The sequence below is a fragment of the Pinus tabuliformis genome, chromosome 6 (assembly GCF_031772625.1).
Source record: "Pinus tabuliformis cultivar Carrire ecotype Pingquan chromosome 6, CPIR1, whole genome shotgun sequence".
NCBI classification, from domain to species: Eukaryota; Viridiplantae; Streptophyta; class Pinopsida; order Pinales; family Pinaceae; genus Pinus; species Pinus tabuliformis.
Window position 1 is genome coordinate 233,716,672 of NC_142292.1, and position 26,335 is coordinate 233,743,006.

The 26,335-nt window shown below is 35.6% G+C and overlaps 1 protein-coding gene across 1 annotated transcript in view; it reads left to right on the forward strand.

Moving 5' to 3' along the window:
• Positions 1-26,335, forward strand: part of LOC149258269 (MADS-box transcription factor 23-like) — a 430,233-nt gene that overhangs the window by 166,131 nt on the left and 237,767 nt on the right. The window contains exon 2 of the mRNA XM_089371136.1: positions 13,236-13,320. Within this exon, the coding sequence (XP_089227262.1) occupies positions 13,236-13,320 (85 nt within the window). The remainder of the gene's footprint in view (positions 1-13,235; positions 13,321-26,335) is intronic.

Sequence of the window (26,335 nt, forward strand, 5' to 3'; positions counted from 1 at the left end):
GAGCTAATATCCCTAGGTACTTTTGGTAAAAAAAATATATTTTTTTCCACGAATTTGTATTATATTCCCTATGGAAGATAACATTATCGAATTGTCCTAAAATCAACTTCAAACAAATTGGTCTAGTGTTTTTGCTATAATGTATTTCTATTAAATTGTGAAAATTTTAGAGATGCAAGGTGACATAAAAGAGTTCTTCATCTAAAACATTTAGAATCATATTTTCAAAATTTATTATGCTACATATTGTACAAGGTTGTTCTTGGAAAGTGGCTAATTTTTTTTTTTGGAGAAGTAGACCCAGTGAAGGAAAATGTATTGAGTAGGCCTAGTGAATCTAGATGTAGCTAATAGACACGGTCAATAAAGAAGTAAAAAAAAGACCCAATGAAGTATGTTGGTCCCTATAAATATTTATAAAAAAGTAGATTAGTTTCTACAATAAGTTGGTTCCTATAAATATTCCAACAAAGGGAATTGGTGTCCCTTGTAATTTGGTTCATATGAATATTTGTAGCAGAGGGGATTGGTTTCTCCTATAGGTTCGTTCCTAAAAATCATGAGATAGAGATGATGGGTGTCTGATGTAGTTTGTTTCCTACAAAAGTTGTGCAAAAGGGCATTGGTGTCTCCTAGAGGTTGGTTCCTACAAATATTGTCACATAGGGGATTGGTGTGTCTTGTAAGTTGGTGCTTACAAATATTCTAGCAAAGACGATTGATGTGTAGAGTAGGATGGTTCCTACAAAGATATGATATAAAAATAAATCATGTATATATTATGTTCCTTATGTCATATTGTCCCATGTGGAATCTTCACCGGATAAGTTCTTCCACTTGATAAGATACTCTGAAATTGATCGATTTCGTAGCTGTCGAGTTCTTGTTTCTGTGACTGCTTCCGGTTCCAATATAATTTTTCCTTCCTCGTCAAGTTTTGGCAATATTGTTTGAACTGGGAGCTTGTCACCTATAAACTTCTTTAAACATGAAACATGGAAAACTGGGTGCAAACGAGAAGCTGCAGGAAGCTCCAATTTGTATGCCATAGTACCAATCTTTTCCAACACCTTGTACGGACCATAATACTTTGGTGATAATTTATTATCCTTCGTAGCTTGCTTTAGGGACATTTGCTTATATGGTTGTAGCCATAGGAATACCCAATCACCTACATCAAAACTTCTTTCACTGCGATGTTGATCTGCCTGTTGTTTCATTCTATTTTGTGCCAACATGAGGTTATCCTTTAAGAGTTGGAGGACTTGTTATTGATGTTCGATGTGATGTTCCACTGCGTGAACCTTAGAATTTTCTCTTAAATATGATGTGATTGATGGTGGTTGGTACCCATAAAGTGCCATAAATGGGGTCATTTTTGTTGCTGTATGGAAGGAAGTGTTATACCAACATTCAGCCAAAGGCAACCATTTGACCCATTGTGTCTGTTTATCAGATACAAAGCAACGAAGATATCCTTCCAAACATTTGTTTACTATCTCAGTTTTCCCATCAGATTGAGGATGATAAGATGAGCTATGAGCTAACTGAGTACCAAGACAAGAAAATAATTCTCTCCAAAAATTTCCAGTGAAAATGGGATATCTGTCACTTACAATAATCTTTGGATTTCCATGTAGCTTTTGAACTGTTTCCATAAATGCAGTAGAAACTATACTGGCTTTAAATGGATGTGATAATGCACAAAAGTGTGCATACTTGGTAAGCCTGTCAACTACCACCATGATGAAACTCTTTCCCTCAGACTTGGGTAAACCTGTGATAAAATCCATTGAAATCTCCTCCCAACATTGGCTTGGAATGGATAAAGGTTTTAATAGACCCGGTGTCTTAATTGTTTCAACTTTATTTTGTTGGAAAACCAAACATTCCGCCACAAACTTTTGAATATCTGATTTAAGGCCATCCCAAAAAAATTCCTTCTTAACCCTGTGGTAAGTTTTTAAAAATCCTGAGTGCCCTCCTAAGGGAGAAGTGTGCAATTCCATAAGAATCTTTTGTTTTAGCTGGGAATTCTTACAGAGGTATAAGCGATCTTTGTACCATAACGAATCATTTTTCCAGCTAAATGTATCAGAAGTACTGGAATCTTGTTGTAGCTTTCGAGTAAGTTCCCACACTTCTTCGTCATTCTTCCATTCCTCCTTTTCTTCGTTTATCCAATCTGGTTGGATAATAGAAATGGCACACAACAATGCTTCCATATCCTCATCCTTTCTTGAGAGTGCATCTACCACCACATTTTGCTTCCCTTTTTTGTAGATGATTTCAAAGTCATAACCCAACATCTTTGTGACCCACTTTTGTTGCTCTTCAGAGGATAATCTTTGTTCTAAAAAGTATTTAAGGCTATCATGATCCGTTTTTACCTTGAAGTATCTTCCCATTAGGTAGGGTCGCCATTTCTTAAGTGCATGGAGTATTGCCAACATTTCCTTCTCATAAATAGCTTTGCTTAAAAACTTTCCCTTGATTGGACAACTTTCAAAAGCAATGGGTCTTTCATCTTGCATTAGAACAACACCAATTCCATTTCCTGAAGCATCACATTCCACAATAAAGGTTTTTGTGAAGTCCGGTGTAGCTAAGACCGGTGCTTGGCACATTGCCTCTTTAAGATGTTTAAAGGCCTTTGTTGCTTCCGGAGTCCATGAAAATGAATCTTTCTTCAATAATGTTATTAGAGGTGCTGCTATTCTCCCATAATTCTTAACAAACTTGCGATAATACCCTGTCAACCCAAGAAATCCTAGCAGATGCTTTATGGATGTGGGGATTTTCCATTCCTTAATGGCTTTAATTTTGCTAGGGTCTACCTTAACTCCTTCATGAGATACAATATGACCCAAATATTCCACCTCCTAGACTCCAAAGAAACATTTGGATCTTTTTGCATATAATTGTTTCTCTTCCAATAGTTGTAGCACCTTGTCAACATGTTCAACATGATCCTTCCAAGACTTGCTGTAGATTAGTATATCATCAAAAAATACCAACACAAATTTTCTAAGGAATGGTTTGAAAATTGAATTCATCAAACCTTGAAATGTTGAACGTGCATTGGTAAGGCCAAAAGGCATGACCACAAATTCATAATGACCCTCATGAGTTCTAAATGCCGTTTTCAGAATGTCTTCAATCTTCATTCTGATTTGATGATATCCCGAACGAAGATCCAACTTGGTGAAGTAAATTGATCCATGAAATTCATCCAGTAATTCATCAATGACAGGAATGCGGAACTTATCTTTAATAGTGAGCTTGTTGAGCTCCCTATAATCTGGACACATGCGCCATGATCCATCCTTCTTGTGCGCCAATACTACTGGAGCTGAGAAAGAACTTTGACTCGGTTGAATTATACCAGCCTCTAGCATTTCTGCAACCATACCTTCAATTTCACCTTTTTGGACATATGGATATCTGTACGGCCTGATGTTTGGAGGAACACTTCCTGGAATCAGATGAATAGCATGATCATGATCACGCATAGGTGGGAGACCTTTGGGAGTCTCAAATACCTTGGAATGATTGTCCAGAACTTTTTGGAGATCTGGAGAAATAGATGATTCCAATGTGGAAACATCTAGCGAACATAATTGTGCAATTACACCTCTTTGCTCATTTTTTAGAAGCTTTTTCATGCCATTAGAGCTGATTATCTTTCTTGGTTTCCCTGCAATACCCCTTAATTCAACTTCCTTTCCTTCCACAGAAAAGCTCATGAAAAGTTCTTGAAAATTAAAAGCTATCGTACCCAAGGATTGTAGCCATTGGACTCCTAGTACAACATCATCACCTCCCATTGGAATGGAAAGCATTGGGCTAGTCAATACATATTCTCCCATGGATAGCTTGATATTATGGCACTTTCCAGAACAATTTATTGTTCCTCCATTTGCAATCATCACTTGACACTCTGGTGCTGGATATAGGAAGCAATTCAATTCTTTTGCTACCCTACAATGAATAAAATTGTGGGTGCTTCCTGAATCAATCAACACTATTACCTTTTTCTTCTTGATTTGTCCTTCTATCTTGATGGTCTCAGGAGTGGTAATTCCCGCCAATGCATTACAAGATATGGTCGGATTTATTTGTTCTTCATCTAGGCTTTGTTCCTGGAATATATCCTCTTATTTTGACCTTTCTTGCTCCTTTTCTTCTTCCTCTTCACAATCTATGTAGAATAATTTCTTCTCAGCACACTTATGACCTTTGGTGTATTTGCTATCACAATTGTAACAAAGCCCTTTTGCTCTTTTTTCTTGCAATTGTTGTGGTGTCAACCTTGTAGGTTGTGGAAGACTATGGGCAACAACACTTCCGTCTTTATAGTTGTGAATGGTATGCTTCCTAGTTGCCATAATTTTGCTTTCCATTTTTCTTGCTAACCTGAATGCCTTCTCTAATGAATCAGGTTCCCAAAGGCGCACATCATGTTGGATATTATCCTTTAAAGACCCTATGAACACATCAATCCTATGCTCCTCTGGAATATCTTTTACCCTTATGTTCAATTTTTGGAACTCCTCAATGTGCTCCATTATTGAACCCTTTTGTTTGAGACTTATCAATTGGCTAAAAAAAGTGTTGCTTTTTGTATCCTCATAATATACTATCAATTCTTCCGTAAAAATTGCCCAAGTGATAAATTGTTTACGAGAACAAAGCCATTGATACCATACAAACTGATTTGGTTCCAAATATAAAGTTTCCATACGTACCTTTTGTGTGTTTTGCACATTATTGAGATCAAAGAATTGCTCCATCTGTAATATCCATGTGGCGGGATCCTTGCCATCAAACTTCGTCATATCGATTTTTGGAATATGGTGGGTCTTCGATCCAACATTAGAGTCTATGGAATCATGATTAACATTTCTTTTGTTCACATCATGAGTTTCCTTTACAACCTTTTCGCCATTAGTAAGTATTTCTTGTAGAAAATTTGTCAAATCTGTCTTCAAATCTGCCATGTCTGTCTTCAAATCTATCCTCAAATCTGTCTTTAGATCATCCATCTTAGCTTCCATGACCTTTATCTTAGATTCCATGCCATTTATCTTAGATTCCACACCATTTATCTTAGCATCTGTTAGTTTTTGTGAGCGTGACATTTGTTGTACTTGTTCTTGTAATTTTGATATATCATGTAGCATTTCTTCCTCTTCTTCATGAGTCATGCTAGATCTTTCAGGTTCCTTACTAGGTGTTTGAATTTTGTTTCCTCGGGGCATTAGTTACTGATAATAATGCTTTACTATGCCCTTTGAATTCCTTCAAACCAAGCTTATGCAAAAAAAAAAAAAAAAACTACACACCTTTTTTTACTTTATAGAAGCCTGATATTGAATCTGATGTATCTCTGTAATTTCGAATCGTCCAATTCTGAAATTGTGACTTGTAGTAGCCTTGTATGTCCTCTTTCCAATGCCACTAGTCTGATCCAAATTGGATTCTCCAAGAAAGAGTTATGCACAATCTCCCGCAGTGACCTGATTATAGACTATTTCAGTAGAGCGAACTTGTATGAAGTTCCACGTATCACTGCTTCAACCTTTGACTCTGAAAAATATATAAAAGAAAACTACAGTCCGTCCTCTTTCTGTACCTTCTTACAAACTTTCAATCTGATGCTCAAAAAGAAAGTTATGACGATTTTCCCCAGGCCACCTGTTTTGAGTGTAATTCAGGAGTCTGCAAAAAGACCAACTTCCTCAGATCATATCTCCGAAAATATCGTGCGAAAAGCTCTGAAATTAGGACCCAAGGTTCAACGTGATTTCTTCTCAGATGGGTTTTTTTTTGCGACTTCTGAAACGTCACAGAAAAAAGGTTATAGCAAAAATGCCACGATGACCTGTTTGGAGCAGCGAAACCCTAGAATCCAAAGCTCTGATACCAAATGTTATGAAACGAGCTCAAGAAAAGATAGAAAAGAAATATCAACGCCTTAGAATTCAGCCTCTTCGAGGGGGCAACCTCCTTTACATTACATAAATGAACAATTCTTGGATGATACAAATGACAAAACCTCCTTTCTATATATAGGAGTCTAAGGAGTCACAATATAATCCAGCCGACCTAACAATAATAATATAAAGCCACAAAAATAACAATAGAGGGTTTCTATGGGGCACAGAAATAAAAATATGGGGGTAATAGGGGCACAACAATATAAATAAGGGGTATAACTGCAATAGTAATGGGGTAATCACTAGTATTATAGGGACCCAACACAAACCGTGTTTGATATATTTTCAAACTAGATCCACATGTGCTCAAAATCATAACAATAAGAACAATCTTCTAACTCTATCGATCTACAATTCTGGTACACGGTCTTCGATTGTAATGACAACTTCCTCTCATCAAAATATCAAGCCTTTGCTACGTAAAACTTATATGACTTCTACTATAGTGACATCAACTTGTGAAACCCTACTATTGCTCAAACCCTGATACCTCCACTATGCACATCAGATATGCAATTGAAAGACAAACGTTCGCATAACTTTAGAATTTCCTCACTTCAAACTAATTCATGTACCTTATGTGTTCTTCTACTAATGTACTTGAATATGCCTTACATTTTCTAGCTACTTAAATTCTCTTAATAGCGGCATTGATGTCCTCAACCATGTGATATCTCTGCCCTTCGTTTATAGTATTCCTTAACCGTCACTTCTATATAATCTAAAGATAGTATGTCTCTAATCAAAACCCAAGATCTGCACAACTTATCTTATCAAATTTTTTCTCAAGGAAAATGAGTGTGAAATACATCATTGTTTTGTGCCCTAATGGGGTTCAAACAAAACAAATTGGATTTCCAACTACAACTAGACCAATGGAGAACTTTATAATAGGACAACCTACTCATTCAAGGATATAATAACTGCATTTAACTCCAAGATTTCTTTTTGTTTGATTTACGGCTTGGTTCAACGCTCAATCTTCCAAACATCATCAATACTAGTTCCATATATATTCTAACGACTATCCAAGATAATCTTTAGTCACAACATAAAACATATATCACTAGTCATGATTTAGAAATTAGGCATATAATTGATCAAGAAATTTCCATACATCACTTGATTTAAAGAGAAACAATTCACTGAAATATACCACACGTATATGCCACAATGATCCAAGTGGTGTTATAAATTAAATAACAAACCAATAGAATAGATAAAATATTTCATAAACATAGGCACAAAAAGACATAAAACAAGAGAGACACAAATCATTACGTCGTTCACCCAATATGGGATATGTATACAAAGAAACAACTAGTGCTTCCTTTTGTTTTATCATAACAAACTAAAGTAATAAACCTACAATAAACTCATTGTAACTTCCTCTTCATTGTCACATAATCTCGTATCTCTTTCTTACAGAATATAATACACAACCACAATAAAATACCTTCGTATAAACTGAGAGTTTCCTTATCGGGAAATAAAATCCCTAAATTTACATAACTTCTACCATCAATTGTTCCACCTAATGAAAAATGCCATATTGACTACGAAATTACAATATTTTACAAGGAAACTTTTCTCTAAATTTTTCTTTTGGTGGAACTGCCCCTAAAACCTTACCAAAGGGGAGATGGTAGTAGTAGTTGGGGCAAGGCCTCCCACACCCCCCCATCAGGGATTTGGATCTAAACATGGATGAAAAAATACACGTGAGTAAAAAAGGTAATCATACTCCACATACAAAAAGTGATATTACTCAAAGTGACCAACTTCAATATGTTATAGCTTTGATTCGATCCTTTTAGAAGGTCAACATGCCACATGCCATATCTTGTACAACTGTTCTATCTAGATCCAAAATTGATCCAATATATGTCTAAAATAAGTAGATAAAGTTCAATCCTCATCCAAAAAATGCAATAGATGCATTAAAGGTGATAAGTTAAGATTGGATCATAGTCAAATTTCTGAAATTTGATCAGAGGACCAAAGGTGTATACAAACTATATTTTTCCCATAGAAGACCAGCAATATTAGGTGGAATGTCCATGAACTAGATCAGATATATGCCATAATAATTGATTAAGAATGGATGAATAGAGCTGATCAACAAGAAATAAACTCATATGCAAAGTCACCTTCAAATCTACTGCAAAGTGTCAAACATTTGTTCCCTAAGAGGGCCAAAATGTTAGAGATAAAAGTCCTCATAAAACCCTGAGTTATCCCAACATAAATTCTTCACAAATTCTTAGAATATTCACCTCCAAATCAAATCTTCAAGGTCATAGATAATCACAAAGATAGATCACTTTAGATTAATGATTTTATGTTTTAGAAAATCAATGGTTGAGTACATTAGATCTTAACATCTATGCATTTGTTCCAAAGCTATGCTTGAGTAAGCCCAATAAAATGCCTTGGTTTCTCATGACAGGAGGCTAAATAACATAAAAATCCAATGAATCCCTTTAATAAAAGTAAACAAAGAAAACCCATATAAACTCTTCAAACTAGCTTCTTCTTTAGATATTTTGTTACTCCACTTGGCCACGGGCCATTACTAAGGTAATTCACACAAGATCAATGTGTGAAATGCATAATTTGGAGGACTTAACTACCTTATTTATATAAGAATGGTGGCCTTCAGGAGAGAGTCGAACTTCGAGTTTTGGATTGAAAGATAATTTCCAAATTTAATTTTAAATTTTCATTTTGAAGCCAAGAACCACACAATTAATCATGCTAACTTAATCAAGGCATTAAAATTATCATTAATTCCAATAAATGCCATATATATGGTTTTACGTCAGTATTGAGCATCTTCGTGCAACATGGCCAAACTTTAATATAATATTGCATGCACAATATTAATGCATAATTGACCAAGTGGGATGTAAACTTTTTTTTAAGCATTGGATATAACGACCATGCTTGGGGACTTTGACCTTCTGAACAAAATAGTATTCAAACAATGCGGAGCTTTGTGGCATTCCACATACTATTGTAATGGGAATAATGTGGAGCATCAAATGATAATTGTTATGGGACCAAATTCACTATTCTTCATCTTAAAATTCTTCGACAAGAGCGAGATAATATGATCAAGAATTTAGGCTTCATGAAATTTTGACTATTGGAGCTTCCACTAAAAAAAAAAGATTGAATTTGTTTTATGCAAGCATATTATTTTTTACATTTTACAATTTAATTTATGTGCTTGAGAAGAATTAAGAGAGAGATTTCAAAGGTCATATTTTTGCTTAGTTTTAAGATTAGGATGGGTGGTCAACTAGGTGGATAGCATGGTGGGGGTTCATAGTGGTAAAAATGATCCTGACACCTCATGGAGAAAGACACAAATGTGGTAGGATTTCATATCACATAAAAATTTACAAATGTGTAACACAATGTGCCTTAAAGGTGTGCAACAAGGAGTATCAATCAATTTGTATCATAAAATTCCCGACAATACATTCCTTTCTTTCTATTTGGAGATGGGTTTCCCCTCTCATAGGGGTTTGGATGCCTCTACTCCCATATGACAGCCAATGTAAACTCATTGATGAGAAAATTATGGTTCTTAGACTCATCACGAAAGCCTATGGTTGCATACTGTACACTTGGCTAGCAATGGACCATGTACTATTGTCTCTCCTTATTCGACATGGTCATACACTCATGTTTTGGATGCCAAATATTTGCATGGTGAACGACTTATGGTGGCAGAGGGTTTTGGTCATGAGAGATATCTCTGTAAGTTGGAAACATTCTCATGGTGCATGAAGTTAGGGAGGTATTTTCTTCCAGACCCTCTCTAATATACTCAAGGACTATTTTAGTGGAGTTATTTGTTAGAGGCTCTTTATCTATATAATCAAAGACTAGTTTTGTGCTTGCTCCATCATTGTTGGGAGCTCATTGGGTATTAGGGTAATTTCTCAACCTACCTTTTTCATATTGTTATTGAAAATCTCCGTTAATATGTTCTTCAGGTCTTCTTGTCCCTTGAACTTATTTTTAGATCTATTTCGATTGACAAAGGTTTATATACTAGTTCTTCATCACCAGTTGTGTTTTCTCTCATTTGATACTATGGTATTTAATTATCGTAAGGGTCAATGTTCCTTATTCTTTTTCTCCATACTTTTGGGTTTGGTCCTTCCTTTGAACTTTTTGGAATCCTTCCCTCAATGGCTCGAAACAACTTGGAAATTGTAGGGATTTCTTTTCCTTGTCCTGTTTTGGCCTGCAGAGTTTGGTACATGGGTACCTTCTCTATATGGTTTTAACTGTGCCATTGACATTTGTTTCAATTTAAAATTTAAATTCATTATTATTGTCCCATCACATCTCCTCACCCATCTACTTCTCTCGAGGAACCATCTCATTTGTAATTCCATTCAAGCGGGTCATTCAACCACTAGCTATTTGTATTGTAGGTTTATTGTTCTTATGACACCAAGGTTACACACTCCCAACCATAGAGGATGTGCATCAGGGTCTTCTTCGACGCGCCATTAAAGATTGTTTGGTTGGGAATCAATCACCAACTACTTCAAACTTTCACCCCTGAAGGTACGAAAAAAATTATTCAACTCGAGGCTAAGGAATTTGGAGACCGTGTTAACTTCTCAAACTTAGATATAGGAGGAAGTAGCCTCAAGTGAATACTAGACCCGAGGTGATTTCATAGGAGAAGGATCCACTTCCTTCATTCCATCACTATACATCATCAAATGGAAACTCTTCTCATCATGGTCATCAAAGATACGTAAGTAGATGACTATAAGCTCTTTATAGGACAAAAATATATAAGGTGCATCCTTAGAGACATCATATAGAACTTGGATGATATAGAACGCTATGTAGTTTCAAACTCAAGCAATGAGTTGAATGAGCGCCAAGAAGGGCCTTCGGTCATCAATGATCCAGCTCAAGCCTCTCCTCAAGCCAACTCCAACACCACATTACTAGTCATAAACTTAGACTAAAGAGTCCACTAAGAAATCAGGCTGTTGAGCTTCGCATTACTAGTCATAAACTTCAACTAAAGAGTCCACTAAGAAATCGGGTTGCTTATTAAAGGAAAATTGGGTTCTCTTGGGATTTGTTGTTTTTTTTTCTTTTGATATATATATATATATATATATATATATCGATATGGTACATAGTTTACTTTTCTTGCTATAATTTATAGTAGCTGACTTGTTTAAGTTTATAGTAGAAGGATTGGCTAGGAATAAATGGCAGTCTTTCAATCTTCTATACCTTTGTTCTTCATTGTTCAAAGCATATCCAACCATAAGAATATTTTGGAAACCACTGAGGAAATTGTTGAAATCTAAACTTTTCTTCTAGGATATTATAAGAAATATACTCATCAACTGAGAAAAAAATAATTAGGATGGGAGGTGGTATAAAATATTTTGGGAATTGAGGTAAAATATACCTATATACTGAACATTTGAAGAGAGATTTATTTTCATATTTAACTTTCATACTCTCACAAACATTATAAATTATTTCCTATCATTGTATTTAGCGAATTATAGAATGGTTAGTTTCACTATGAAGCTTGTGAGAATTTATGACTATTTTAGTAATGCATACCATCTTCTTTACCTTGGTTAAAATAGAGGGATAGACTTGATCTTCTAAAATAGAGTTAATCATCTCCTTATAGTATTTTATCATTGTTTTACACCCATTTTTTTATCCCATCCTAATTTCATTTTAAATAAAAAAGTTGTCAAAGATTGTGAACCTTTATAGGATTAATGCAAGGTAGTTTTTTCCTTTAAGTAATTTTGACTAGCCTTTCATACTTCATGTTATTTTAACATGATTTTATGTATTGGGTAATTTATAATATGCATGCTCTCGATAGTGTAAAAGGTTGTTTCTATAAGGAGGATAAGATAGGGTATAATTTCTTTAAATTTGAGATTATCATGCACACAATTTATTTATAGTTACTCCATATTTTAAGGCATTTCTCTAAAAATAATGCCTTACCAAACTTCACATTTAAGAAAATGCCCTTTAATTGTAAGAATATCTAATTTTCCCCTAATATCTAGATCTTTTTCTTCTTTTATTTTCCTTTAGAAATAATTAGCTTTCTTTTGTTTATTTAGTTTTTCTAAATATTTTGAAGGGAAAACCAAAAGAATGTTTTCTTAAAATTTTAAATCATATTTTGAAGAAATTTAAAACCTACCTCTTCACATTTGTAGGTGGTTATTTTAATAAATTTCGTAGCAATCTATTCATAAAATTATAATTAAATATTTATTAATATAATTTTAAGTAAATACTTACAATATTGAAAATGGGTGCACAATTGGAAAAAAACATGTTGGCAAGCCCTTGTGCATCAAGTAATAGGAAGTTCAATCCCCTCGGACATGTCTCACTAGCCAAACCTACAATCAATAATAATAATAATAATAATAATAATAATAATCGTAGCTCCCCATATAATTTCAAATGTTATATGTGACATATTGACTTGATAAGGAATATTTCTTATAATGATTTTGATCTTTGTTGTTTAAAAGTATTTTTGAAAACCAAAACATGAATATGGCTCCCACAACTTTAATTTAATTATCAATAATTCTTAGCTGGATTGTAGAGATTTAACCTCCATGGAATGTGCTAGAATATTCATAATAATATTCAGAGATCTAGAGTTGATATTTATTTCCATGTTAGTTATTCTCTTTTAGTTAATTTATCTCAATTAATTAATTAAAAAAATGTATGTTAATCTCCACAATCAAAAATATTATTACACATTTTTAAAAAAGTCTCACATATTAATTAATTATCTTTATAATATATATATATATATATATATATATATATATATAATTCATGATTTTTTTAATTTAGGAAAATATAAAATTTATAATAAAACAAATATTTCCATACTTCTTATAAATTAATTCCCAATTAACATATATAACTTTCCTAATAAAATAAAACTATGAAAAAATACACGGGACTACGAATATTTTCCATGATCGCAAAAGAAAACCAACATTTTTTTATCTAATAAAAGTACATACCCGCAAAAAAAAAACCAACCTTTTTTATCCAATTAAAGTACATACTTTTTCACGTTTTAATTATTCCAAACCCTGATTTCCAAAGCCTGGTCACCACCATTGTATGTATAAAAACTGAATTATTGTTTTGTTCGATGTTTTCTTGCAGCCTGAAATCGGTCATTGAGCGATATGATAAGCACACCATGAAGTTGGTGGAGAACTCGCAAACCGATTCATCTCAAATTTGCAATGTAAGGATTTGCTGATATCTTTTATTTTATTTTATTTGTATTATTTTCGCATCACCTGGACAGTTTTCCTATTCCTATATCTCCATATATATTATGACGTTGAATAGACAATCCAATTTAATAACACAAAAGTTGTCGAATCAAGCCAGGGGTGGTTTTTGGGAAAAAAATTCATTACAATTTTATTAATATTCTCATTAGACATGGAGAATTTCAATTTCTATATATATATTAGACCTGGAGAATTTCAATTTCTATATATATATATTTATTGCATTGAAAATAATAATCATCATCATGATTAGAAATTTTTGCAGTGAATTTTATGTTCTAGAAATTTAGAATAACATTGTGTAATATGTGTGATCTCTCCAACATTTAAGATAGTGTTTTTATCTATCATCAGTCTCCAACTTTTAGGATGGTGTTTCCAACACTAGTTTACTCATTTCCACTACTGGTTTTCTCATAAAACTCTCTATGGTCCTTCATAGAAACACCCTTTGAAACATTTAAAAGATCACACATATTACACAATTTTCGAACGGTCCTTCATAGAAACACCCTGTGCAGATCACACATATTACACAATGTTCCAATGATAATAATCGTGAAACGTTGAACAGATCACACATATTACACAATGTTCGAAGGATAATAATGGTGATCATAGTGAAAACAAAATAATAATAAATTAAAAAAAAACTAATTGAATAAATAGAAAAAGTAAACCTTATTTTCTTTAAAATATAATTTCTATATTTAAATAAGACATAAATAAAAATACCAATATTATTTTAGATTGGGTAAGTAACCAGACCCTTAAAAAAAGAATAGATAAAGTAATGTTTTTGGATTATTTAGTCGATTAGTTTTCAGTTTTTTTAAGTTTATTAAGCTTTTAATTTTTGAGATATTGATTTTATTTTTTAAATAAATAAATATGGGAGAAATAATTTTGAGAAATTAAATTATAGAATTTATAAATTATTATTACTATTTAATGATTTTGGTTTTTTTTTTTTTACATTTTATCTTAAAGTTTTATAAAAATGTCTCAACTTTTATTATAAATTTAAGTTTGATTATTTTATTTTAAGTTTAAATAATTAACTCTAATTTTAACATATTCAGCCTAAACTCATTTAGGTTTGCTACTCATTTCAAAAGAAATAAATGAAATCTTATCCTTACTCAACTTATACTTATCTTTATAATCTAAATATGGAACCATACTTAAGACATCTTTAAAATATATCAATATTATAAAGTTAATATTTATGAATCGTATTAAGTTGATTTATAATAAGAAACTAAAAGAGACCATAAATCTTCCTTCTAATACTACTATAACCTAGATTAAAAACCCTCAAATCCATTGCTTAGTATTAAGCTATGCCATATTTACCGTATAATCATCATTAAGGCAAAATAATGATTTGAATTTCCAGGGTCTCACTCTTCTGAATCTTGCTTTTGATCACGTAAATCCACATGGAAAAGACCACTCAAGAGTTGTTATGGATAAATGGTTTCGATACATTGTTATGATGAATTTTAGTATCTACACATAAATATTAATTCCCCAAGTAAGTAGCTATACCTAGAACAACAATTTTAAAGCGCTTATCCTTTTTCTATAAACGATAAATAAGACAAAGGGAATCAAATGACCCAGTTGTTCTTTCGCTTTCCTTTTGTCTCCCTTGTTTGACTCCCATCATTCATTCTCAAACTTAACTCACTCAAAAAGTACTTGCAAGCATGACCAAAAGATAGAGAATCAATCAAAACAAGAGATCTATCGAATATGAGTAAATGGAATTAGATATATTCACACATATAAACATCATATATCAAGATAAGCATGTGGAAAAAGGTGTAAACAACTTTATTAAGTAGAAGGAAGATTTACAACCATGAAGTACGATCCATTGTCACTCTTCCAGCGTGGGTTCCAACGAACATCACATTAATTACACAACGCTTCGGCAGCATAACACTACTCACTTACAATCTCAATTCTCACTTCAACAGTATCTCGTTACAAATTCTCAAAGTCCAGCCCTGATCACTTAGATGAGTGCTCAATTTATAAGCAAATGGAGGAGGTTTTGTCATAAATGAGGGTATTGAATGCCCTTCCAAACTTAGAGTTAGTTTCCATGTGATGCGGGAGAATGTGACTCATAGGGGAACAATCTTCCAAATTATTCCAAAAATCCAAAAAAAAAAAATTACAGGCAAGGGAGTGGGGTCCTTTAGCCTGCAAATGCTTTCTTAGTTAAAAATAGAATAAATTCTAGCAATAAATCATGCTATTTGTAACAGAGCTTTTCAAGCTTTAAATCATCCTGTAAAACATGCTTTTCTTGGTATCGGATAAGGACCGAGAGGGCCTATCCTTAGTTATAAATAAAGAGGCATCAAAGCTTTCATCAGAGAGAGAGAGAGACAGAAGAGAGGGGCGAACGCCATAGTATTATTTTGGAAAAATTTGTTCTCTCGGCGTCTCTTATTAAACGACTCTGTGATATGCATGTGTAGAGTAATATGTACTTGTCAATTATTGGATAGTGCGACGGTGTTGAAAGGTTCCTATTTCCTCACACTGCAAATGTTGTATGTTAATCATTGAATCGTTTCCCTTTTCATTTTATGGTTTATACAGGCTCGATTTTATAATAGCGTATATGTCTCTGCTTATAGCAAGAACTCTTGCATAATTTCATTAAGTGGCAGTGGTATCTTATAACTGTAATTTCTTACCCACGTTGATCCGAGACCATATCGGCGTCAAGAGGTTCCTTGGAACTGATAGTTGAATCCCCGATTTACAAAGCCTTCTGGTCCAATGGAACCATAGCGTGACAAAGGGCCGAGTTCCGAATTTGGAGCCGAATTAATATAAATTGCAACGTATATGTATCTCTAGGTCTGTTATCTCGGAGGTAGAAGAGTTGTTAAGTGAGTCGACTGCCGAAAAGCGGAACCACCGATTTATTAAAGGTCGTGTATTAGTGCACAGGATCCGCTGATTGGAAGGGAAGAAGACCATCGCTTTTGCGATTGCGACTTATATATATATATATATATATATATATATATATATATATATATATATATATATATATATATATATATATATATATATATATATATATATATATATATATATATATATATCGGCGAAACCAGTATAGAGGGCGGCGATACATAACTATCACCGATGCGATACATATACACAAGCCTTTGCCATGGTAAAATTCTGTCTATAAACGTCGCTGATGCAAGAGGAATATATAACGTGAATATATACTTGTTGTATGCGCAAGTCCACAAAAAGGGATATTTCTTTTAAGAATTCTCGAAAGCCACTGTTTGATAATAAAACATGATCGTGGTGTTTTTTAAAAAGAAATGAAATATCAGTTTAATGACTGATGCACCAAGAACTGAAGAAAGGGAAATTGATCAAGATATAGAAGAACTTGCAGGTAGATTAGGGAGATTGTCTTTAACACCTGCACCCAAGCCATCATTAGTGGTATCAGAGCCAACAACTGACATTGAATTGAATATCAGGAGCAGAAGAATGATGGATTTGAGAGTTGGAAGAGGACGAGGACGTGGTGGAAGAGGATGACCTGCCGCAAATGCTGAACTAATGGAAACAGTAGAAGAGCTGTGAGCTAGAGTGGATGCATTAACGTCGGATAGAAATATAGATGATGGGGATGTCAGTGAGCCCGAAATTGAAGCTGCTGAAGAGGAGGAAGTTGTACAGGTTACTCCTGAGATGAGATTCTTTCAGTCAGTGTTGAAATCCACAGCCAGGCCATGGAACCAATTAGTACTGGTATATCAAGGAGGACTGAATCGAGAAGAATTGATCGACTGGACTAACAACATGGAGAAATTCTTCGATTACGAGGAAACATAAGATGAGAAGAAAGTAAAGTTTGTTGTCACCAAGTTAAAATGTCACGCAGCACTCTGGTGGGATGGTGTGCAGGCGGAAAGGAAGAGACTTGGTAAACATCCAATCAAGAACTGGAGTCGAATGGTAACAAAGTTAAGAGGTAAGTTCTTGCCAAGTAATTATCAGCAAACATTGTTTAGACAAATGCAAAATCTTAGACAGAGAGCTTTAACAGTAAAAGAATATACATAAGAGTTTTATAAAGTGAGCATAAGAGTTGGAGAAACCCAAGACACAGATGAGAAGGTGGCTAGATATATGAATGGTCTTAGGATGGACATTCAGGATGAGATAAGTCTGGTCTCTCCTAAAACAGTAGAGGAAGCTTATCAGATAGCGCTGAAAGCTGAAGAAAAACTCATCAGGAAGCAGTCTGCCAAAGGGAGAGGGACTTTCAGAGGAAAAGGAAGTCAAGGTGGTAGAGGAAGATCTACAACACCTAGAGATGGAGCTAGCAGTAGCTCAACCCAGCATGCACCGAGAGAAGGTGATACAAGAGGCAAAGGGAGTTTTTCCAGAGGAAGAGGAGGCAGAGGAAGAGGCAGAGAAATAAGATGTTACAAATGTAACAAGCTGGGACACAGAGCTTTTGAGTGCCCAGAGAATGCTGATATAAAGCAGAGGAATGCAATTGTTGCTCCAGCTGAAGAAGAAGCGGTAGCGGCGACAGTAGCAAAAGAAGAAAATACAACAGAAAGAGGAGAATCTCTGGTGGTTAATAAAGTCTTACTTAAGCCAATGAAGGAGGTGGCTGCTGAACCGACACAAAGAAAAACTTTATTCAGGACAATGTGCAAAGTCCAAGGAAAATGTTGCCAGATGATCATTGATACTGGTAGCATTGGTAATTTGGTCTCTACAGAAGTAGTGGAGAAATTGAAGCTGAAGACAATGAAGCACCCAACACCTTATAAGGTGTCATGGTTACAAAAGGGACATCAACTGTTGGTAAGTGAACAGTGTGAAGTGGAATTTCAAGTGGGCAAGTATAAAGACAAAATTGTTTGTGATGTGATGCTTATGGACGTGTGTCACATATTTCTTGGGAGGCCTTGGCAATATGACAGAGGAGCCATACATGACGGGAAGAGAAACACCTACAAGTTTGGAAAAGATGGTGTTAATCATACATTGTTGCCTTTGCAAGAAGAAGATGTATTAGGACAGAAGACTGATCCAAAAACTTTGTTACTTGGAGGGAAGGAATACTTGAAGCAGATTGAAGAAAATGAGGTAAATTTTGCCGTAATTTGCAAGCCCAAGGTAATATTGACTTCTACTAAAATTTCTGAATTACCCATTGAAATTCAAGAAATGTTGGAGAATTATTATGATATTATTGTTGATGATTTTCCTAATGAATTACCGCCAATTCGAAAAATCAGTCATGATATAGACTTGATTCCTGGAGCAAGTCTACCTAACAAAGCAGCGTATATAATGACTCCTGCAGAAAATGAAGAAGTTAAGAAACAGGTGCAAGAATTGCTTGACAAGGGGTTGATCAAAGAAAGCCTGAGTCCTTGTGTAGTGCCAACAGTGTTGAGCCCAAAGAAAGATGGAGGCTGGAGAATGTGTACGGATTCAAGAGCCATCAATAAGATTACAATCAGGTATAGATTTCCATTACCTAGAATTGAAGATTTAATGGATTGCTTGTCTAGCGCAAAATATTTTCCAAAGTTAGATCTTAGAAGTGTTAGGATATTCCGACACATAGGATATAGTTAAGTTCAACTTGGTCTAGTGTAGAGTTAGGTAAAGTGTGTTTCTTTACCGTTGTACATTTTGTAACTTACAATCCGACGGTCACGATATGTAGTGATCCGACGGTTCACTCTCTCCTCGATATTACCGACACTTGATCCGTGGCTTGACACCCGATTGGTCCATGAGTTCTATTTAAAGCGCATGGAGGGTCATTGTTCGGGTAATCCGTGCATGAGAGAAGCTTATGTAAATTTTCATTCTTTGATTAATAAATTGCCTGTAGTAGCCACGTTGGCGCAGGCCGTGGACTGTTTCCCTCTTTGAGGGTTTTAACCACGTCAAAAATACTGGTGTATTGATCTGTGATCTGGTTGTGAGCAGTGTCCTTTTGGTGTTCTTTCTGAGGAACTTACCCTGTAAATTCCTACATGGTATCAGAGCTATTTGAGGGCCGCGTCTGATGGTGATCCAAATCTGAAGCCGGTAGAACTGCATCCGACTGCCGTTTCCTAGATCTGCTGTTTCTGACTGCTTTCGGGCCGAGAGGACTGCTCTGTTGTGTTCGGAGCATCTGTTCCAGAGAGGAACCCCTTTCGTTTCACGCGAAAAGGTTTCCAGTAGCCCTAGCTGCGTCATTTTAAGATCTGGAGGTATACAATCTTTATTTGCAATTTACTGTTATTTTCTCTCTGCTTATTTCAGTTTCAGTTTATTTAGATTTTTTTTAACCAGATCTATACCTTTCATTTCTTCATATGCTCTTTGCCCTGCGACTCTGTGCGATCTGGGCAAATCAGAAACAGAAAGGAAGGATTTTTTCTCATGCGTATGCTCTTTTCCCTGCACCTTAGTGTGATCTCGGAAAATCAGAAACATTGAGAAAAATATTTAGTTTTTTGGCTAAAGCTAATTTTGAGCGGCAAGGTTCATTTTCTTTGCCCTCTCTCTCTCTCTCTCTCTCTCTCTCTCTCTCTCTCTATTTTTTTGTATAGATCAATTGGTTCAAAGCTATTTTAAGAGAGTAGAGGTCTTGGGTTCAAGTCTCCATTTTGTGGAGGCGGATTATTTCATTCCCGCACATTCGCGCACTTTTCCGGCAACTTCAACAATTTTTTTTTTCAAAAAGCCATAACTTCTTCATCCGGAAGCCTTTTTCAGAGCCGTTTTTTTTAAAGCAGCCTAATTTTTCGAGATCTATCCATTGGAACACTTACTTTCAACATCTTCAGCTTCAGTTTTAAAAAAAAATGGAAAGTCCATGCCAAGTCATTCTTGACAGCACTAACTACTTCCAATGGATATCCTACATGGAAGATTTACTTAGAAGTAAAGGTCTCTACAGAATAGCCACAGACCAAGAGAAGAAACCAAAAGATGAAGACAAGGCTGCAAAATGGGAAAATAGACAAGATCAAGCACGTGGTTTGATAGGGATGTCTATTTCTCCTGATCTTAGATTCCATATTGCAGAACTTGAGACTCCTCATGAAGCATTGGAACAAATCACTAAAGTTTTTGGGATTAAAAATGAAATTAGAGCCCATCAACTTGAAAATGAGTTGCTTACATTAGATCCTAATAATTTTTCTTGCATTGAAGATTTCTTGTCCAAATTCAAGACCCTTAGATATCTCTTGGAAGGTGTTAAGGTTAAGAAAGAAGATAGTAACCTTATTTATTCCATCCTTACTAAGTTGGGACCAGCCTACTCTGTATTTGTTTCCACCTTCCATTCTACAAGGGAAACTTTCATTTGTCAAGGAAAAGACTACAAGGCCCCTTCCTTTGACTCTTTTTGTGATTCTTTAATAAGAGAACAAGAAAAACTCTTACACCTTGGTCTTCTTAATCTTGGAAACTCTTCCAAGAAAGCGTTAGCCGCCCAGTAGCAACCAAATTCAAAGAATACTAAGAAGTCATATCCTAAAAAGAATGGTCCTAAACCAAACAAGGGTCCTGAGCAAACTCAGCCTCAAAATGAAAGATCATTTCAGCAAAATGATAAGACCAATAAAAACAAATGGAAGAAGACTGATAGACATTGTAACTTTTGTAATCGAGATGGCCACTTAGAATCTAAATGCTTTAAGAAGATGGAAGCCTTGGAAGCTGCAATGAAGAAACATAACATCCATGTGGAGCATTCTTCAACTTCAACTTCATCTTCAGGAATGGCACTTTCTGCATGTCGTTGTCAATCATCTCCGTCTGGTTATGGATTAAATGTATCTTCTTCTTCTCATTCTCATGAGTGGCTCATTGATTCTGGAGCCTCTTATCACATGGCCAAAAACCAAGCCATGTTTTCTTCTTTAAATGATTGTAACACCAAAAATATATATGTGGGTGATGATAGATCTCTTAATGTTCTAGGGACTGGAACTGTTCATCTAGACAATGGTTAGTTTAATGATGTATTATGTGTTCCAACCTTATCCTGCAACCTTCTATCTGTATATCAGATAACTCATTCAGGTGAAGGTAAAATTGTTGAATTTTCACCTCATGATGTTGTAATCAAGGATCTGAGAGATCCTAAACAGATTCTAGCTACTGGTATTGCTGATGATTCCACAAGGTTGTATAAGTTTCACAACTTTGGGTCATCAAATATTCCCTCAGTATTTATTGCTCATAATGATGAAGTGAGCAAACTTTGGCATGAGCGATTTGGTCACTTAAACTATCGCTCCCTTCAGCATCTATGTAAAGAAAATATGGTGACAGGTCTTCCTATAGTATCTTGCAGAGATGGTGTTTGTTCCGGATGTGTACTCGGAAAACATCATCGGGACAGTTTTGAAAAACGTGCCTCTTCGCATGCCTCAGCCCCTTTACAGCTTGTGCACAGTGATTTATGTGGTCCACTTCCTCTTGCTTCATTCTCTGGCTGCAAGTATTTCTTAACTTTCATTGATGATTTCTCCAGACGCACTTGGGTATACTTCTTAAAACTCAAGAGCGAAGTATTTAACACTTTTTTGGCCTTCAAAGCCTTTGTTCAAAAACAATCTGGACATCAAATTCTTAAGCTAAGAACTGATAATGGTGGAGAATATTTTAAAAACACATTCATCAACTTTTGCACCGAAAATGGAATTCAAATGCAACATACTGTTCCATTCACTCCACAACAAAATGTTGTAGCTGAAAGGAAAAATCGCACCTTAAAGGAAATGGCTAATTGTATGCTGCAATCTAAAGGACTCAGTCCTAGTTTTTGGGCCGAAGTAATTAATTGTGCAAATTATATAATCAATCGCACTCCTACTAAGGTTCTAAAGAATATCACTCCAGAAGAAGCTTGGAGTTCCATTAAACCAGATGTAAGTCACTTTCGTGTTTTTGGAAGTGAAGCATGGGCCCATATTCCAGATGAAAAGCATAAAGCTTTAGAACCTAAGAGTGAGAAATGTACTTTTGTTGGATATTCTGAAGATGTAAAAGGTTATAGACTTATTCCATTTAGGTTCAAAAATGTTATCATTAGAAGAGATGTAAAATTTGATGAAAATAAATCGGCCTACGAGCCTAGTCCGGTGGATGTGCCACCTCTTCCTATCTCTTCTACTTTTGAAAACATTTCTTCTTCAGATGATGAAAGTGAGGATGACAATCCTCCCCCACCTTCTCAGTATCCTCAACTTCTAATATGGGTCTGTGCTACTCGGGATGCAGCAGGTGATCTTGCCGGTGATCCTACAGATCAGCGACGTACACGTTCTCAGTTTGAAAGAGCCTCTTCTTTACTGGCTCAAGCTCCAGTAAATCATGATCCTGACACTTTTGCAGAAGCTTCAGGCCATCCACATTGGGAAGCAGCTATGAATGAAGAATATCATTCATTGTTGACAAATGATACATGGGATCTTGTTCCTCTACCAAAGGGACGCAAACTTGTTAGATGTAAATGGGTTTACAGAACCAAGTATGGACCAGGTGGGAAAGTTGATAAACATAAAGCTCGTCTTGTTGCTAAGGGATTTTCACAGGTTGAAGGAATTGACTACACTGAAGCCTTCTCCCCTGTTGCCAAAATGAACTCTATCCGCCTTGTTCTTTCCCTTGCTACCTCTTTAAAATGGGAAGTCCATCAGATGGATGTTAAATCTGCCTTCTTGCATGGGGACTTCCATGAAGAAATCTATATGGAACAACCCATTGGCTTCATCCAAACAGACTCCAGCCTTGTATGTCGACTTAAGAAATCTCTTTATGGTCTCAAGCAAGCTCCTCGGGCTTGGTATGCCAAACTGGATAGCTTTCTTTTAGAATCTGGCTTTTCTAGGTGTTATTCTGACAATACTGTCTACACCAAGAAAGTGGGCAACTCTCTTATCATCCTTGTTCTTTATGTTGATGATCTTATTCTTACTGGTAGTGATCCCAACCTTATAAACCATGTGAATTCCAGCCTTAAAAAGAAATTTGAAATGACAGACTTAGGACTCTTACACTATTTTCTCGGTCTTCAAGTCTTGCAATCCAAGGAGGGTATTTCCCTTTCCCAGTCCAAGTATGCTTGTGATATTCTTCATCATTTTCACATGGAAGACTGTAAGCCAGCCCCTTCTCCCTTTCAGTCTGGAGTCAAACTTTCAGTCTCTTGTACTTCTCCTGAAGTTGATGCTACCTTATACCGTCAACTTGTAGGAAAACTCTTGTATTTAACCGATACTCGTCCTGACCTTTCCTTTGCTGTTGGCCTTGTTGCTCGTTTTATGCAAAACCCCCGTGAAAGTCATTGGAAAGCAGCTAAAAGAATACTTCGTTATGTTCGAGGTACAGTACAGTTTGGGATTCATTACAGTGCCAAAGCAGCTCCTCTATTAGTTGGTTTCACTGAGTCTGATTGGGTTGGTGACCCTGATGATCGGAAGTCTACTGCCGGTTATGTCTTCACTCTTGGTTCAGGACCTATTACAAGGGCTTGTAAGAAACAGGCTGCCATTTCTCTTTCGTCAGCAGAAGCAGAGTATCATGGTGCCGTGGAAGCTAGTAAGGAAGTCTTGTGGCTTCGTCAGATCCTATCAGAGTTTGGCTTTGAGCAGCAGCATCCAACCACACTTTGGTGTGATAATCAAAGTGCCATTCAGCTATGCAAAGATCCAGTCCAGCATCAGCGCAGCAAACACATTGAACTACACATGCACTTCATCAGAAAGCTCATTCATGACCATTTTCTTGAAGTGCAATATTGTTCAACAGATGATCAGGTTGCAGACATTTTCACAAAGGCTCTCACAGAGGCGAAGTTCACTAAACTTCGATATATGCTTGGAGTTCAGGAAGTTGTCACTAAGGGGGGATAGGCTCTAGTGCCTCCTTCCTTCTCCTATTGTGTCATATTTGTAAATCCTTCAATCCTATCCCAAGTTGTTCTTAAGGGGGGATGTTAGGATATTCCGACACATAGGATATAGTTAAGTTCAACTTGGTCTAGTGTAGAGTTAGGTATAGAGTTAGGTAAAGTTTGTTTCTTTCCCGTTGTACATTTTGTAACTTACAATCCGACGGTCACGATATGTAGTGATCTGACGGTTCACTCTCTCCTCGGTATTACCGACACTTGATCCGTGGCTTGACATCCGATTGGTCCATGAGTTCTATTTAAAGCGCATGGAGGGTCATTGTTCGGGTAATCCGTGCATGAGAGAAGCTTATGTAAATTTTCATTCTTTGATTAATAAATTGCCTGTAGTAGCCACGTTGGCGCAGGCCGTGGACTGTTTCCCTCTTTGAGGGTTTTAACCATGTCAAAAATATTGGTGTATTGATCTGTGATCTGGTTGTGAGCGGTGTCCTTTTGGTGTTCTTTCTGAGGAACTTACCCTGTAAATTCCTACAAGAAGTGGCTATCATCAGATAAGGATAAGAGAAGGGGATGAATGGAAAACCGCTTTTAAGACCAATGAAGGATTATATGAATGGAGAGTGATACCTTTTGGGTTGTCCAATGCACCAAGTACATTCATGAGGCTTATGAATGAAGTTCTTAAAGAATTCATTGGTAAATTTGTAATAGTATATCTCGACGACATATTAGTTTATAGCAGATCCAAGGAGGAACACTTGAGGCATTTAAATTATGTTCTATAGAAGCTGCAGCAAGAAAAATTATTGTTGAATCTGAAGAAGTGTTTATTTATGAAAGAGGATCTGGTGTACTTGGGATTTGTTATCTCAACTGAAGGATTGAAGATGGATCTAGAAAAGATCAAAGCAATTGCGCAGTGGCCTTCACCCAAGAGTATTTTTTAGGTAAGGAGTTTTCATGGTCTTGCTAATTTTTACAGAAAATTCATTAAGAATTTTAGTAAGATTAATGCACCTATTATTGAGACCATAAAGAAAGATAAACAACCATTTAAGTGGACTGTTGAAGCAGAGAGGAATTTTCAGCTGTTAAAGAAGAAAATAACTGAAAAGGTTGTTTTGCTTCTTCCTGATTTTAACAAAACTTTTCAAGTTAAGTGTGATGCCAGCGTGGAAGCAATTGGAGGAGTTTTAAGCCAAGAAGATAGACCAATAGCTTATTTCAGTGAAAATCTAAATGATGCAAAAATGACGTATTCTTCTTATGATAAGGAGTTTTACGCAGTTGTGCAGGTAGTAAAGAAGTGGAGGCATTATTTAATGTCGAAATAATTCATTCTTTATTCAAATAACCATGCATTGCAGTTTATAATGCAGCAGCCAAAACTCAGCCAGAGACATGCTAAATGGGTAGAATATCTTCAAGGCTTTCATTTTTTGTTAAAGCATATAACTGGACAGTTAAACAAAGTCACACATGCCTTGAGTAGGAGAAGTGTATTGCTGCAAGAAAGTCAAATACACGTGCTGGGGTTTGATTTTCTTAAGGAATTATATGAGACCGATTCAGATTTTAAGGAGGCATTTGAGGCTTGTAAAAATCCTGTTTTGGCAGAAAAGAGCAAGTGGCTGGATTATTTTATACAAGATGGACTGTTATTTAAGAAAAATCAGTTGTGCATACCCAACTTTTCAATTAGAGAGAATTTAATCAAAGAGAAGCATAGTGGAGGACTTGCAGGACATTTTGGTAGAGAGAAGACCTTTGAACAACTCAACAGATTTTACTTCCGGTCGAAAATGAATTCTGAAGTAGAGAAATATGTAAGAAATTGTAAAGTCTGCCAGTATGCAAAGGGAAGGAGCCAAAACACAGGGTTGTATAATCCATTGCCAATTCCAGATAGGCCTTGGGATATGGTAAGTATGGATTTTGTGCTAGGATTGCCAAAGACTCAAAGAGGATATGATTCAATTTTTGTGGTAGTGGACAGATTTTAAAAAATG